The sequence below is a fragment of the Diplotaxodon limnothrissa genome, linkage group LG8, assembly GCF_057381915.1.
Source record: "Diplotaxodon limnothrissa isolate DT_005_m linkage group LG8, D_limnothrissa_male_GT1.1, whole genome shotgun sequence".
NCBI classification, from domain to species: Eukaryota; Metazoa; Chordata; class Actinopteri; order Cichliformes; family Cichlidae; genus Diplotaxodon; species Diplotaxodon limnothrissa.
Genome location: NC_140603.1, coordinates 6,261,507 through 6,277,344, shown reverse-complemented (window position 1 = coordinate 6,277,344; position 15,838 = coordinate 6,261,507). Strand labels below are relative to the sequence as shown.

The window sequence follows — 15,838 nt, the reverse complement described above, 5'->3', positions numbered from 1 at the left end:
AAATGGAAAACGACTGAAACTGAATAGAGTAGAGCAAAGTCAAGCCCACTAGGGGCTAGTGGAAAAGAGTCATAAATGTTCCAGTTAGTACAGGTTGTCCCACCTAATCCTCCTGGTTAAGACTGTGTGTGTCATGTTGGGAATTACCTACTGATAGACTTCGTTATAGATGTTATAATTTATCTGGCGTTTCCCACCTGAACTGACTTGTTCCGACCTTACCCAATTCCAAATTGACCAAATTCTAGTTAGTTTAAATTGGGTTGTCTCAACATGTTCAATACCTAAATACCAGCAGAGTTTGGGTTGGGTTTCTAGGTCAGCATCATTTTGGATAAATTCTCTTATTCTCTGGTCTATTCAGGTTGGGTCTTGCGGTGCTTGGGATCTATAAATCTACTTACAGTGGATTTGTGTTTTTTCAGAGACTGTTTTGGTCCTGTGAAGATCTCCACCTCAAAGTCCATAATAAAATCCATAATGCCTACAAAATTGGTGGATTTCTTCAAAACAGTTGATCCACTAGAGCAGCGGTCCCCAACCCCCGGGCCTCGGACCGGTACCGGTCCGTGAGTCGTTTGGTACCGGGCCACGAGAGTTGAGGCTCAGGTGTGAAATGTATGGTTTTCAGGGTTTTTAATCGGTTTTCAGCGTTATTTTGTTATCGTTTTTATCGTTTACTCGGTTTTCCTTGGTCTTTTCACGTGTGTTATGAATAAAGTTTCTTTTTTTCGGTACCGGTACTAGTTTTATTTTGTTGTATTTATCCGCGACACCTTAAAGGCCGGTCCAGGAAAATATTGTCGGGCATAAACCGGTCCGTGGCGCAAAAAAGGTTGGGGACCGCTGCACTAGAGCACAGGTGTCAAACTCCAGGCCTCAAGGGCCAATGTCCTGCAGGTTTTAGATGTGTCCTTGATCCAACACAGCTGATTCAAATGGCTAAATGACCTCCTCAACATGTCTTGAAGTTCTCCAGAGGCCTGGTAATAAACTAATCATTTGATTCATGTGTGTTGACTCAGGGTGAGATCTAAAACCTGCAGGACACCAGCCCTCAAGGCCCGGAGTTTGACACCCCTGCACTAGAAAGTAGGAGTGAAAGAAGGAGCTGACTATCATTGCATCAACACATTTTCCAACTCTCAGCTGTGACCATAAACTTTGGATGCAAAATAATAAGCTTTAGGTAACAGAAACATTGCCTCTGAGTCTCAGCACTGACCTGAAGGGTAGACATCATGTTTATTATTACACTGTTGAACAGAGGGAAAAACATCCCCTTGCAGCACCTTTTAGAAACTAACAAGCTGACAACCACCCCCACATCTTCTAGTGATTACAATCTCATAGTAAGGAAGGAAGTTAGATTTATGTTATTATTTTAGCAGTATAATCTCATCACACAGAAACTAGACAGTTGTAGCTTACAAAAAGGGACTCCACCCTTTAGGTTTAGTACAGTTAACTAAGTTTCTAGAGGTATGGTTATACCTATTAGCAACATTTGCCTGGAGATGGAGCTGTACAGCAGCAACAGATTTTAAAGATCCCAGGAGTTCCCATGGGAGTCCACCTTCTTTCCTGACATGACCATATGATTTACATGCCTAAACAAGTCTATAATCCCAGCAACAAAAACACTCGATACATAAACTATTACCAACACCATCCATCTTCCATGTAGCTCAGACAATGCGTGCTTGCAAATACTCTTCACAGCACAACCCTCAGCCGAGCTCAGTCCAAAGAAGCTTTACACACATGAGTGAGAGTCAGATTTAAACAACAGTTTAATATGTTCATTCATTTTGAGTTTTCCCAGCACACAGATTTACGCACTATTACGGAGTAATGTGTCAACACATTTTGGCTGAATTAGGCCTAAGTGAAAGTAACTATGATTGCACTTTAACTAAGCTAATGTGTCTCATGCTACAATTTAAAATAGCTGCACGTGAGTTCAGCAGAACGATAGAAATGAAAGCATTCTACCTTGCTAGGTCTGTTCCAATGCACCGAGTTATTATTTCTGCAAGGAGATATATAAAAACAACACAGCTCATCTTCAGTGTCAAAACAAACAACAGATTGTGATTGATAAGGTGTGATTGTGAAGGTGGGTGCTTCACAGTTATCCAGCTGATATTTCCACACAAACTGCTTTCCGTGACAACAAGTGACTATATTTCAGAATGACAGCGCAGGAGCGGTGGTGTTACTTTTCCAGCACGCAGGGGAAACACCTGGCTGTGCGCTGAAGACTCGCCAGCAGTCGTCTGACCCCCGGCATTCCACACCACGGATTATGCCAGCCTAAATCACCGTCCTAAAACCTCTACTAGAAGCCCCCTAAATAGCTCTCAGCGCTCCGGTTTCACAATAAACACAGCTGACTCTCTGCTGGGACAAGCATTAAGTAGACAAAGTGGTTCTCCACCATTTTCAGCTTGTTCCAAATTGCTTACAGTAGTTCCCCTGGCTACATGAAGACTTAATAATAAAGCATTTAAGCTGGAGGAAAAACAATATATACTGATATTAAAATATAGGAAAATTAGAATTACATCATTTTCCATGGAAGAAAACTCGCACTTAACCATAAGTTACTGGGAAACCTACACTAAAAATATTTTATCTATATGAAGGAATTGAGGGGGTGAGGAGTCTCCCTCCAGATGGCCCCAGGCAGCCCCCAGCTGCAAGGCTTTGGTTACATGTTAAGTGCCCTTGTTGATAGTGTAACACTTCATGGGGAGCCCTGATTTGTTATGGAAATGTCATATATAGCCCCAGAGTAACGAGAGCATATAAGTACCCTCTGCCCAGTTGTTAAGGGCTATAACCCACTGTGTCAACAATTCAGTGAATTATTAAACCCATTTTAGAAGGGTCACCCAGCATGGCCTGGATTCTGTCTGTTTATGCTGAAGCTAGGACTGCAACTACAAATTATTCTATTATCAGTTAACCTGCCATCTTATTTGCATAAACAAATTCAACCGGTGTGTGAATTGGCAAAAAAAAGCCTGTCAGTTCATCATGACCCAATTATTAAGTAAATTCATATGTGAATATGGTGTCAGGAGAGAATGTAGCAGGTGAGAATGAATGCTAGCCTATAGGATGACTTTGGAAATTAAGAAGAGGAAGCAAGTGAAAGCAGAGGTGAGGATTAAAAGGTGGAAGTTGAAGACTGTTGCGCAGAGTTCAGGAGACAGACTCTGGATGCCAGGGAAGAGAAAGGACAGACGGAATAGTGAGGAACACCGCCAAGGTGGTTTTTGGTGTATCCTTTGGAGAGAGGAACGTGGACAAAGTGACACAAGGGGAAGTACAGGAAAGCATTCAAAAGAAGAGGTTAACAAAGTAGGAAAGTCAGAGAGATGAAGAAGTAGACAGGAGTGCTGGGAGGCTAGGCGTACTGCAAAGGCAGAAAAGGCTTTTACTGAAGTGTGTGTGAGGCCGGACCGAATGGAAGGGGAAAAGAACTTGCACTGACTGGCTAGGCAGGGAGATCAAGCTGGAAAGGATGTGCAGCGGGTTGGGGTGATTAAGAATAGAGATGGAAATGTGCTAACGAATGAAAGGAACTTCTAAAAAGACGGAAGGATGGTATTCATTTGCTGACAAAAGTCCTCACATCTAAACTCTATGCAGTGATGTCATTCACGAACCATGCACGAACTCCTAATAGAAAAAAGTCAATCACTTCTTTAACGACCTGCTCTTTCATTTCCTCTTTAATAGTTGGACATTAAGGAGCCAAACAGTGATGTAATGTGTCATACCACTGTTTTTAGTCACAGCGTCTTTGGGAACAGCAATTTTATAATTTCTTATCAAATAAAAACTTGATTTTGCAAGATAACTGTGGGAGGATGTCATCTTAAAAAAACATGACAGCGTGACTTTGTTTCTCATATTTGGCCAAATAATTGCAGGTAACTATGTGGGAAACACTTTTAGGAGCAGTTGGACACATTTGAACTCATTTTAATTCAATTTTATATGTATTTTATATGTAATACAGCCATTACATTAAAAAGGTAACAGGTACCTCCAACCCTTTGCCAAGTGGCTCCTTTATAGCGGTTAAGTCCTGATTTTATTATTATGACATCACCTGGCAGCTATAGTATTGTGCAAAAGTCTTGAGTCACACACCAGTGATTTATATTTTGCTTCCAAGCAGCCAGACTTTCTTGTAATTTTTTATAGTGATCTTGAACAATCGTTCCCCAGGCTTTCTCAAGATCTCCTCTTTGCACACTGGCTATTGCCTGACCATTTTTTCTGTTGTCTTTGTTAAGCCACTTACACTGACCTATGAATATGTCAAGCATAGAAACACCGAGGTCAATGAATGAACCACATAACATAACCAATTTAAAATGGTCTCTTTAAACACTTTGTTACTCGCTGCCTGTTGCAATGACATGATTTGTTCCCATTTCTTTGGTTGAATCTACAAAAGCCTCCAAAACGAATACAGTCTGATGGCCATAAACCAGTATTTTTGCACCAACAAGGTGATTTCTCCTTTCCTACAAAACCCTGGTCACCATGATGTGCGTTGTATCCCATCTTCACAAAACAGATGTTAGGGAAATCTGCTTTTGTTTTATATGTCAATAGGGCCATATATCAGAATATTGGCTTTTTGAAGTATTTGTATCATTCTTAAAAATCCTGTATCAGTTGGGTTCTAATTGTTATCAACATTCCTGAAGAGCAAAGCTTGTAAGCTTACTTATAACATGTATCATTTTCTTACTGCTTGTCTCTGACTCAGTCGGACTACGTTATAGTTATGTCGCAACATCCTTGCAATAACGTTGGGGAGTACAATGTTACAATAACTAATGATATGTTCACAAGAAGTCTAGAAAAGGTCCATGCTGTAGTAACCATTGTAATTAAATTTAAAATTAGACCATAAGTTGTACGGTGACAAAGAATAGATGAAAATAAATCCTGAAAACACAGCGTAAGATAAACACAAGCAAATATTAAATGTGTTTTACTGCTAAGAGTTCAGCTTTTGGTCTTTAACAGGCAGTTGTTTTGAATATTAGCCCAACTTTAAAGCAGCAACAAGTGTTGGTCTGTTAAAAACAGCAGAACTACAATGTGAATGATTCATTATGCTCAGAAGAATGACGCTGTTTGTAGAACAAAGCGACAATGCTGAAGATGACAACAGAGCCAGGTCACAGCTGCATTGTTAAATGTGCCAGCTATACAAAGGGATTAATGCATGTCCTGTATTTATGATCACTTATGATTCTGAAGGTTAGGGAGCGGAGTTACTCTGCGCCAGAGAACAAATTTTTTTTCTGACAGAGGTTTGAATACATAAACTAAATGAGGAAAATACAGAAGTGGCTTTTTTTTCACTATTAGTCATTTCATTGTGCAATCTTACAGCCTTCAAAACATGTCTGATCAACCTACAGCCCAGATGACACACTGACTGTGAAATCTCAAGTTTCAATATGTGTACTTTAGCTTACATGAAGTGGGAGGTCAACCTTCATTCCAGATTATAATGCTATAATCCTGGTAGTAGAGTCTGTGTTGACAGAGGTATACGTTAACCTAATATTGCATTAAGCTCATTAGGACAGGATTAACATTACAGGGGTGGAAAGAGGTGGTGGGGGATTAAATCTTTTCTTTAATCACTGATATCTTAACTGCTTTTCTGCCCTGAATTTTAAACTCTGAGGAAATATGGGAAACAATTTAAATCTTATCTGAGAGTAATTACCTTTTTAACATTTCTTTCATACAAGATAAACCCAGCAATGATGTCTGTGCATGCATGGGTGCATTGCAAACTGTTACTTCCAATAACTAATTGGGCAACTTTTAATGACACCAGTTTCACAACATGCAAACGGCACCGGCTGAGTTAATGAGGCGTAGCTGTAAATTCAGAGCTGAAAAATGAAGCAAATGTAGGAGTAAAAAAAACAAAAAAAAACAAAACTGCAGTTAATCTAATGGCCATCTAAACATCTAAAAGAAAGCCAATGATCACAGACTCCTATGTTAAAATGACAATCTTTACAACATTGAAAGGAATGTTTAGTGCAAAACCTATCTTGGTTTATATGTTTACGATCACCTTAAGTGTATATGGCAGTTTAAAAAAAAAAAAAGAAAAAAAAAAAAGAATATATATATATATATCCATCCATCCATCCGCTTCCGCTTATCCTTTTCAGGGTCGCGGGGGGCGCTGGGGCCTATCCCAGCTGTCATAGGGCGAAAGGCGGGGTACACCCTGGACAGGTCGCCAGTCTGTCGCATTATATATATATATATATATATATATATATATATATATATATATATATATATATATATATATATCCCTTTTGAATTTTAAAGTTAAAATGTATTTTATAGGGTTGTGGCCACTTCGACTTCTGTTTTTACCTCACTCTTGGAACTGGTACTTTTGCTAACTTTTAGGTTAATCCCACTATAACTATCCCCCTGCAATCATAGTTGGACAAGTAAATTAATTTGGGGAGTACCTGCACTTTTTGTTGATGCTGGAAAAAATGCCATTGATGCTAGTTTTAGTTCATATTGTCAACTAACTGTTAGTTCACTCAAAGTTAACTGTTTCTACCCATTTTCTGCTAATCACAGGGGGCTAGAGCTCATCCTAGCTGATATACGGAAAGAGGGAGAGTACACTCTGGACAGGCTGCCAATCTGTTGCAGAACTAAGATATATTACATACAACTATTCATATTCTCATTCATATTCACACCTATGGTCGGCTTTAGAATCACTACTTAACATAACCCAGTGTACGTCACTGGCCTGTTGGGGAAAACAGACTGACTCATGCTGTTAGAGAACAGGGGGAAAAACACCTTACCAGCTCAATACTGAACCAGCAAAGCTAACTGATGAGTGACTTTCCTCACTTTACTCCTGTGTCATTTCTCTGATGTGTAAGGTTATTTTTAGAAGATTCCACTCCGGTGCAGACAGGAACTGTGGGTAAGCGGTTACTTCTGGCGGTTGTACCCACAACATTGAATATATCAAACATGATCTGCAGACCGCAGAGTTCTGTGGGTTCACAATAAACTGGGGAGAAATTTTATTTGTGTGATGAGTCACACCTTGTTTCAGATAAGCAAGCTATTGTTTCCAAATGCACCCGTGTTTAAGGGGTGAGCTCTTTCCTCACATTGCATCAGAGATTTACAAAAAGTGCCAGTGCACCCAGCAGGGGAAGACTGGCCGGTTCTACAAAATTATATATTCTGCCATCTTTTTAGTATTCTTACCATGAGGACTGCACCTAATCAGAGTTTTTAAGACCATTTCAAAGGTGATTTCTGGCCTATAACGTATCGTAGTGCATTCAGTCTAGCTCTGATGCAACTATATTTCATCCTTCATCCACAGAATAACAGCAACAATGAAGATTATACCAGTAAGAAACAAGCAAATGTTTGTTTATTGTGCGACTGACATGTAGAATTTGCACTATGCTTAAAAGGACTGCTGTGTTATCATGATGAAACAAAAGGTTTGAAGCCAGACAAAGATGACTACAAAGTCATGCAAAATAATCCTAAAAATACAAGACACAATAACTACAGGATGGGACAAAATCAGCAAAAAGACACAAAGAGACACAAAACAACCAAAAAACAAAAAAAGGGATAAAATAAGTCCAGAGAAACAATGATCAGAAAAACCAGAAAAATATTACTTCAAAGACAACAAAAAACACCTAAAGATACAAAAACACATAAAATCAAAATGAGATGAAATGTCGTCAATGTCAAAGACACAAAAAGGAATCACACATCCTTGTGGAATGCAGCCTTCTACTACACACCTGTGAAGTCTTGTAATTACATCTCAAACAAAGCTGACACAATCTGCCCGTGGACCGGCAGACAGTCAGACAAACAGACACCTGCCAGAGCACACAAAACTATGTTTGTGGTACTTCTTTCCAGGACCACATTTTTCCTAGATGACACACATGTATGTACACACATGCACATGCCGCGGTGAATCATTTCGAGTTATTTCAGTATTCAAACTTCTTACAGTAATCTGGGCTCTGGTGCTGATCAGTCTGCGAGGGAGCTTTAGCTACCTCTGTCCATGCATCAGTCAAAGCAGCAATGTCCCTACATTTAGGTCTTACCAGTGCACATGTGGATATTTTAGATTTAAAAACAAACTACCCATCATGCACTGACTATGATGAGGGAAACTGTCCATAGAGATCTTTTTAAAAAGCTATTTTTGCTGCTCCCTTGCTATGAGGGGTCAACACAGCGGCTAGCGACGCATGTTTGATTGACCAGTTTTACATCGGATCCCCTCCCTGACACGACCCCAAAGGGGGTTTGTGTTAGCAGTGTAACATGGGAGTGTGTGGGGCTGTAGTTCTGACTTCTGCCTGGCCTTTACTCATTATAAAAGGCAACTTTTCACACCTTTCAGTGTCATGATTCATTAAAGTTATTTGGAGCCATATCATACTGAAACTCATGATTAAAACACTAACATGTGAACATCACCCTTCTGCCATTTCATTTCCAACATGTTGCACCTTTAGAGCTCACTGTGGTTTGCTTGATGAAACTCTTCAACCTGCACCACCCGACTGCCCCACCCATCAGCTCTGTCCCTAAACTGGTCTGGGACCAGATAAGAGATGCTGTGCTTGAACGGTCTTTTGTTTTACCCCTGCAAATGGCCCTTTTTTCATCAGCACCATTCAGCTGTCACTAATCAAGTTTCTGCATATGCTATCTAGATAAGATAAAAATGCCATCGCTGAGAATGCTGGGCTTAGTGCCCAACAGGATTGTAACCAACTCTCAGAACACAGGGTGGTGTCAAAAACCGACTACTCCTCTCAAAGCCATACATGCCGATGTTAAGGTATGAGATCTAGTGAGACTTGTAGCAGCAGTGTGGCTAAACCCACAGAGGGGATAGATAGGGCGAGGACTGAAAGGTTTTGACCATGAAGAGCAGTCAGGCGCACAGAGAGGAGACCTGAGCGCTTCATTGGAATGCGTATGGAATGAGGAAGTGCGCAGCCGCTCAGCCAGGCGGAGAGGTGACTGCTGGGAAGGTCTGAGTTAATCTGATAAGCACAGCACGGGAAAACTATTTGTTAGAGCATCATTCAATGCTGTCTTTATCTTCAAGTTTGCATCTGTTGTTCAAACCAAGCTGTTACTGTGTGTGTGTGTGTGTGTCAAGAGTCACACAGGCATTAAAAATACACTTTTCTGCTTGTTTTCATCAAAATTAAAGCCAAATAAGTTCAATTTACTCAAGCACATTTTCATCTAATGCAGTCCAATGCAGTAAAAAGTCAAAACAATCGATTCTGCAGCCTTACCTCCAGGACCTGGACGTAACTGGAGGGGAACCATCCCCTGGCTCCATCCTTCTCTCCCTCCCACCAGCCTCCAGGCAGAGCCTGGACCACCTTAATAATCTCCCCTGCCTCGAAGCTCAGTCCCTGCTGGTGCTGCTCCCCGCTGAAGGGGTACAAACTTTTGCAGTGCGATCCCGACATGACCACTGCTCACTCAAGAAGCCACACGACGATGATGATGATGATGATCTCCACCACCCTCAGAGGAAAGAGCAAACTTTTTAATGGAACTGGAGTTTGGTTTTTAGGGCTGTAGAGAGGCGGAGTGAAACTGTGGAGAACTTGGAGAACAGGTTGTTTTCCTCCCACTGTTGGTACCGCCGCTACCGCTGCTGCTGTCAGGACGCCCCTCAGCGCTCTGCTCCGCCAGTGTGCCTGCCAGCCTGCATGCTGTCTCAGAAACTCGTTACAAGGCTGTCAAGTAGGAAGAACGAGGCAGAGGAAAGCGGAAGTTGGCTAAGTTTCCCTTTAAAATAAAAGCACAAACCTCACCACGGGTTTTTTTTTTCTGTAATTGAGCAACGTGTGTTATACATATATTAGTTATATGCCATGCAGGTAAATAAACACACGAATGAGACAAACCGAGAAAATAAGGGACACTGCACAAGAAAACAACATTCAGTTTTTGGTTTTTTTGAAACGATGAAATTAAGAGTTTGTTCATCATTAATTTAGTTCAAAGCATTAAAAGTGAAACAATTATTTTTTTTATGTTTGGACGGATTTATTCTCATTGTTAAACGTCTTGATGTATGCTCAATCATCCAGGTGAGTAAATCTTGACTGTTTATAAGACTGGGGAGACCTGCAGTCAGCTGAGACTGAAGAAGTCACTTGGATGAGCGACGAAACGTTTCTTCCACTGAAGACGGTATGTCCAGATGAACAGAATCAACTTTTGGGGACTCATTGTGAAACAAGCCTCCCCACCTACCTTTAAGCCAACTGGGTGGGGGGGTTTTGTGCTCACACCCATAGTCCGTCCCTAGAGATGACTAGATTCGGGACATCCCCTTTCTATAATATCACAAAGACAAAAAATGACTGAAACAAAGCAATCTGAAACCTGAGCTTTTGACTCACATGAGTAGCTGACGTCATTCTGTGCATGTTTTCAGATGTTTTGTTGGGTATCTGTTTTCGCCACAGAAACCTGGTGTATGTGCACGTGGGCACTTTTATGTTTTACTTTGACAAGCTTAACCGGAAAGCTTTTATCATAGCGTACTTGACAGAAGAAAGGGCTGTATCTCCACTTTTACTCAATTTCATTAAAATGAGGAAGATGAGTCATAGTTTTTCTACTGCTTTAACTTTTTGGGTTAGTTTTTGTGAATTTATTTATTTCTACATAAATAAATAAACAATGCGACTGTTTATCTTTTCATCAATCTGTGTTATCTACCTTTCAGTGAGTTTATTAGGTTTGCACTGAGGAGTTTTGCAATTCTGTTGCTGCATTTGGGAAGTTGGTTGGCACCACAATAATCATTGCGATCAGTAGAATACTACTGGAGGTGAAAGCATGTCTAGTAAAACAGCGGAGGCTAGTTGTCTAGTTACCTAAACTGTTTATTTTCACTTGAAGTGAAGCAGCTGTACTAGGAACCAATGCTGCCCTCAATATGAACATGATCACATGAGCTTAGACTTCCTTCCTTTACCCTATTCCAGTGTGTCATGGCATATCATTGATTATTCAGGCAACACAATCAGATCAGCATGAGGCACAGTAAGCAGAGACCATATTTTACAAAAAAAGAAAGCTGATCACTCACAAATCAGAAGACAAAAAATGAGATATTAAACAACACAAGTACATGTTAACTCAAGGCTGTGTGACATAATGTAATTAGAGGATTAGTACAGCAGTTTATTACTATCCTCGTATGGCCACACTTTCACTACACTGCTGTTCAAAATACAAAAATAAGCTAAACAATAAACAACTAAACAAAAAAAAATCAATAAAGAGTTACTTTGAATAAAGCTCTTCGGTTGCTTCTTCTCTTTCATCCTTTTCAAACTGTAGATGACAAGCTAACAGATTTCAATGATTTAAATTAGTGGCGTGTTCTTTTAAAGTAAACAATCATCGAAGAGTCTTGAGCAATAATGCAGCCACAAATAAAAGGCTCTCTGCTACAGACTACTGGTTATCAAGCAGAAGTGCGAGTTTGTGGAGCACAACATGAAACTTTAATTGCTTCACAAAAATGCTGCAAAAACAACTGTTTAAATTAAGCCCACAATCATTTCATGTGACAACAAGACTTGACACTGTTGTTGGGTTTTTGGGGGGGGGGTTTCTTGTTTTGTTTTTGTTTATTTTTGGAACTGGTCCCATTTAGACTTTTATTTGGTTTCATGTCAAGTTCCAGAATCATGCGATCTGCTGCATATTCCACACACATACACAAATACACACACATCAAGACACGCAAGATCACATACTCTTTCTTACTGCAGCTCTGATATAACCTGAAAGTACACGTCCTTCACTCAGACTGCTGTAACTTTGTCTTTGTATCAGGTGTGTAAAGTCTTTGTCATTAACCTCTCTTTAAACATTTTTTCTCATCAGAAAACACACCTGTTATTATTTGGAGAGTGCTTATTTGGGAGAATTTAGACAACAGATGGAGCTGATGGAGTGCTGCGTACCCAGAGTCAATAAACCAAGATCTTTTGAGCATGATTTTTTTTTAATGCGTTTGGAATAACACTGTCAGTCTCTCTTGAAGTGAAGGAGGATATCTAACCTACAACTAGCCCCTGTGAGCAATTTATAGCTGTTCTGTAATGCATCAGTACATTAACAATTCATTAAAGCAGTAGCGGTAGCTTAGAGAGAAGACATATACAAAGGATTTAATGTTGATAGAATGGCACCATCTCACCTAACCTTATTGTGCATTCGCATAGTGCTTGACAGATATTTGAGAATTGCAGAAATGTAAAGTCTTCCTTCTGAGACGGTGTACTGCCTGTTGCACAGGCCTGGACCTCTGCACAGCAACTCTGTCTCACTCAGATGGAGACTCAGAAGAGCTCCAGGAGGAATTTCAAGAAGAGAAATGTCTCACAAAGCTGTTCAGAAGAGAGGTAACGATCTAATGTGGTGTTTCATGAGTAAAGAATTTAATGTAGAATTGGTTTGGTTGCAGTCTGGGTTATTGCCTATTGATATGGCTCCACAGACTGAATATAAAAGACTAGCTCTGAACAATGAAGCCCATGTGGGACTTAACACTGGATTGCTTTTAACGGTTTATAAAAGAAGTCCAGTTGGTCTATGGGACAACGTCCAAATGCTCCTTTGATTTGTGACCTCGATAAACACTTTTATAGTGGGCTTATAGTCTCAGTCGCTAATCTCAATAAATATATCATGTGGTTGGCACATACATGCAGTGGTTTAGGTAACCAGAAAACAATGGCTGATGTCACCATGACCGTGTTTTTAATGCACAAGCTTTGTTTGAAAAAAAGCCTCAGGCAGTTTCCGCTTTTTGTCCTAAAAGAGGAAAACGCTCTCTGCCTTGAATCTCTACATGAGAGCTGGAGAGTGTGGAGTTGGCCTGACTCGTAGATACAAAGCAGCTACATTAATAGAAAATACACAAGGTTGAAATGAACCAGTAATTATCCTTAACACAGTCCTTCACACTTCTCCTCTACCTGCTACATAAAGGTCGCTGTGGAGGGTCTTCAAATGTGTCCCTCAGTCCTCCAACCTAAAGCAGGTAATGTGTTAGTCCCTGTAGGACAATTACTCCTCTCCATTTCACCCATTGGGCAGCCACCAGTGCAGCGCCTGGGGAGCAGTGTGTAGGGATGGTACCTTGCTCAGGAGTACCACAGGATAGGCTCTCAGTGGATTCGAACCCCCAACCTTCCAATCAGGGGGCAACCACTCTACCTACTGAGCTATCCCTGCCCTAAGGTTTGATGGACCTTCCTCACACACCTGTCCAACAAGCTGCTCAGCTCTTTTACAAGCTCTCACACAAGCAAGCGTTCCAAACGGATGCTTTTCATCAAGTTGCAGCTGACCACCACAGCTTGGTGGTAAATACTGTTCTTGAGTTCCTCTTTCTGGATGACTCACTTGTGGAAGTCACACCCTCACATCCTCAGGCCACAAAGAAGAGCTCCAGTTTGACTGTGGTTCTAAAAAGCAGGGCCTAAAAAGCTGCTGCTCACATCTGTAAACTGCTGGCTGACGCAGCAATTGCTTGCTTCTCCCTGGTTGCATCTTTCACATGGGCTTACTTCAACCGGGGCTGCACATTGGTGGCCTGGAACATGGTGAAAGACATTTACAAAAAATTTCTTAACCACTCAAAATCCTTCCACCTCATGGACTTTGATGAAAACCTCACAACGGCTAGAGATGGCATCATCTCTGCACTCCATGACATGGAAAACAGAGCAAAGCAGGCTGAATCCAGCTGGACTCTCAATCAGCTTCCTACTCAGAGTGAAGTTATGTTAATTCCAGCTGTCTGAAAATGACATGTATTAGCATTTTTTCTTTTCCTAATGTTAATTTCAATTATATATTTAACTTTCTCAGATGGCAGAGTCATGCTCTGTGGAGACTGAAGAGTGGAATGGTTATATATATATATATATATATATATATAAAAAACACCCAGCACGCCCCTGCGGGCGGTTTATCCTTCAAGCTCGGGTCCTCTACCAGAGGCCTGGGAGCTTGAGGGTCCTGCGCAGTATCTTAGCTGTTCCCAGGACTGCGCTCTTCTGGACAGAGATCTCCGATGTTGTTCCCGGGATCTGCTGGAGCCACTCGCCTAGCTTGGGAGTCACCGCACCTAGTGCTCCAATTACCACGGGGACCACCGTTACCTTCACCCTCCACATCCTCTCGAGTTCCTTCTTCCTGATATTGCTGTCATTCGGAACCGCTACATCGATCACTACGGCCGTCTTCTTCTGTTTGTCTACCACCACTATGTCCGGTTGGTTAGCCACCACCATTTTGTCCGTCTGTATCTGGAAGTCCCACAGGATCTTAGCTCGGTCATTCTCCACCACCCTTGGGGGCATCTCCCATTTTGACCTCGGGACTTCCAGGTTATACTCGGCACAGATGTTCCTGTACACTATGCCGGCCACTTGGTTATGGCGTTCCATGTATGCCTTGCCTGCTAGCATCTTGCACCCTGCTGTTATGTGCTGGATTGTCTCTGGGGCATCTTTACACAGCCTGCACCTGGGGTCTTGCCTGGTGTGATAGACCCCAGCCTCTATGGATCTTGTGCTCAGAGCTTGTTCTTGTGCTGCCATGATTAGTGCCTCTGTGCTGTCTTTCAGTCCAGCTTTGTCCAGCCACTGGTAGGATTTCTGGATATCAGCCACCTCCTCTATCTGCCGGTGGTACATACCGTGCAGGGGCCTGTCCTTCCATGATGGTTCCTCATCTCCCTCCTCTTTCTTGGGTTTCTGCTGCCTGAGGTATTCACTGAGCACTCGGTCAGTTGGGGCCATCTTCCCAATGTATTCTTGGATGTTCGTTGTCTCATCCTGGACTGTGGTGCTGACACTCACCAGTCCCCGGCCCCCTTCCTTCCGCTTAGCGTACAGCCTCAGGGTGCTGGACTTGGGGTGAAACCCTCCATGCATGGTAAGGAGCTTTCTTGTCTTTATGTCAGTGGCTTCTATCTCCTCCTTTGGCCAGCCTATTACCCCAGCAGGGTACCTGATCATGGGCAGGGCGTACGTGTTGATGGCCCGGATCTTGTTCTTACCATTCAGCTGACTCCTCAGGACTTGCTTGACCCTCTGCAGGTACTTGGTGGTTGCAGCTTTTCTAGCGGTCTCTTCATGGTTCCCATTCGCCTGCGGGATCCCCAAGTACTTGTAACTGTCCTCTATGTCTGCAATATATATATATATATATATATATATATCAATCAAAACTTCACCTCATACACTCAACTCATGTTCTTTTTCTAATATTTGGGTGCCTGTTTCTTCTACAGATAAAAAAAAAAGGACAAAGAGGGAACAAAAATGGAGATCAGCCTGCAGACACTTCTGGAAAAAGATGTTTGAAGAGAAATGAATCACAGCAGCTGCTCTCAGATTATTCACGTTTATTAACATACAGTGTGTTTGTGTGATTAAACCAACACGTTTTGACAAAGCTATTGGGTTTTTTTTTTTTAGAAATAAACTGAAGCGACAGGTACATTTTGAAAGAAACATTATACAATCATATTCACATGAAACTCCCCAGTGCTACATGTACAACTCATATTCTAATTCAGTTCAGTTTTATTTCTGTAGTGCCAAGTCAGAACAATAGTTGCCAAAAGGCACTTTATATTGGAAGGTAAAGATCCTATAGTAATACA

At 41.4% G+C, this 15,838-nt stretch overlaps 1 protein-coding gene and 1 pseudogene across 1 annotated transcript in view; one reads left to right on the top strand and one right to left on the bottom strand.

Moving 5' to 3' along the window:
* The window catches only part of gas7b (growth arrest-specific 7b), a 60,440-nt gene extending 50,618 nt beyond the window's left edge, over positions 1-9,822 (bottom strand). Inside the window, exon 1 of the mRNA XM_085361187.1 lies at positions 9,414-9,822. Within this exon, the coding sequence (XP_085217313.1) occupies positions 9,414-9,593 (180 nt within the window). The 5' untranslated portion in view covers positions 9,594-9,822. The remainder of the gene's footprint in view (positions 1-9,413) is intronic.
* Positions 9,823-10,004: 182 nt separating this feature from the next.
* LOC146626175 (uncharacterized) lies at positions 10,005-13,967 on the top strand (annotated as a pseudogene).
* The last annotated feature ends 1,871 nt before the right edge of the window (positions 13,968-15,838 follow it).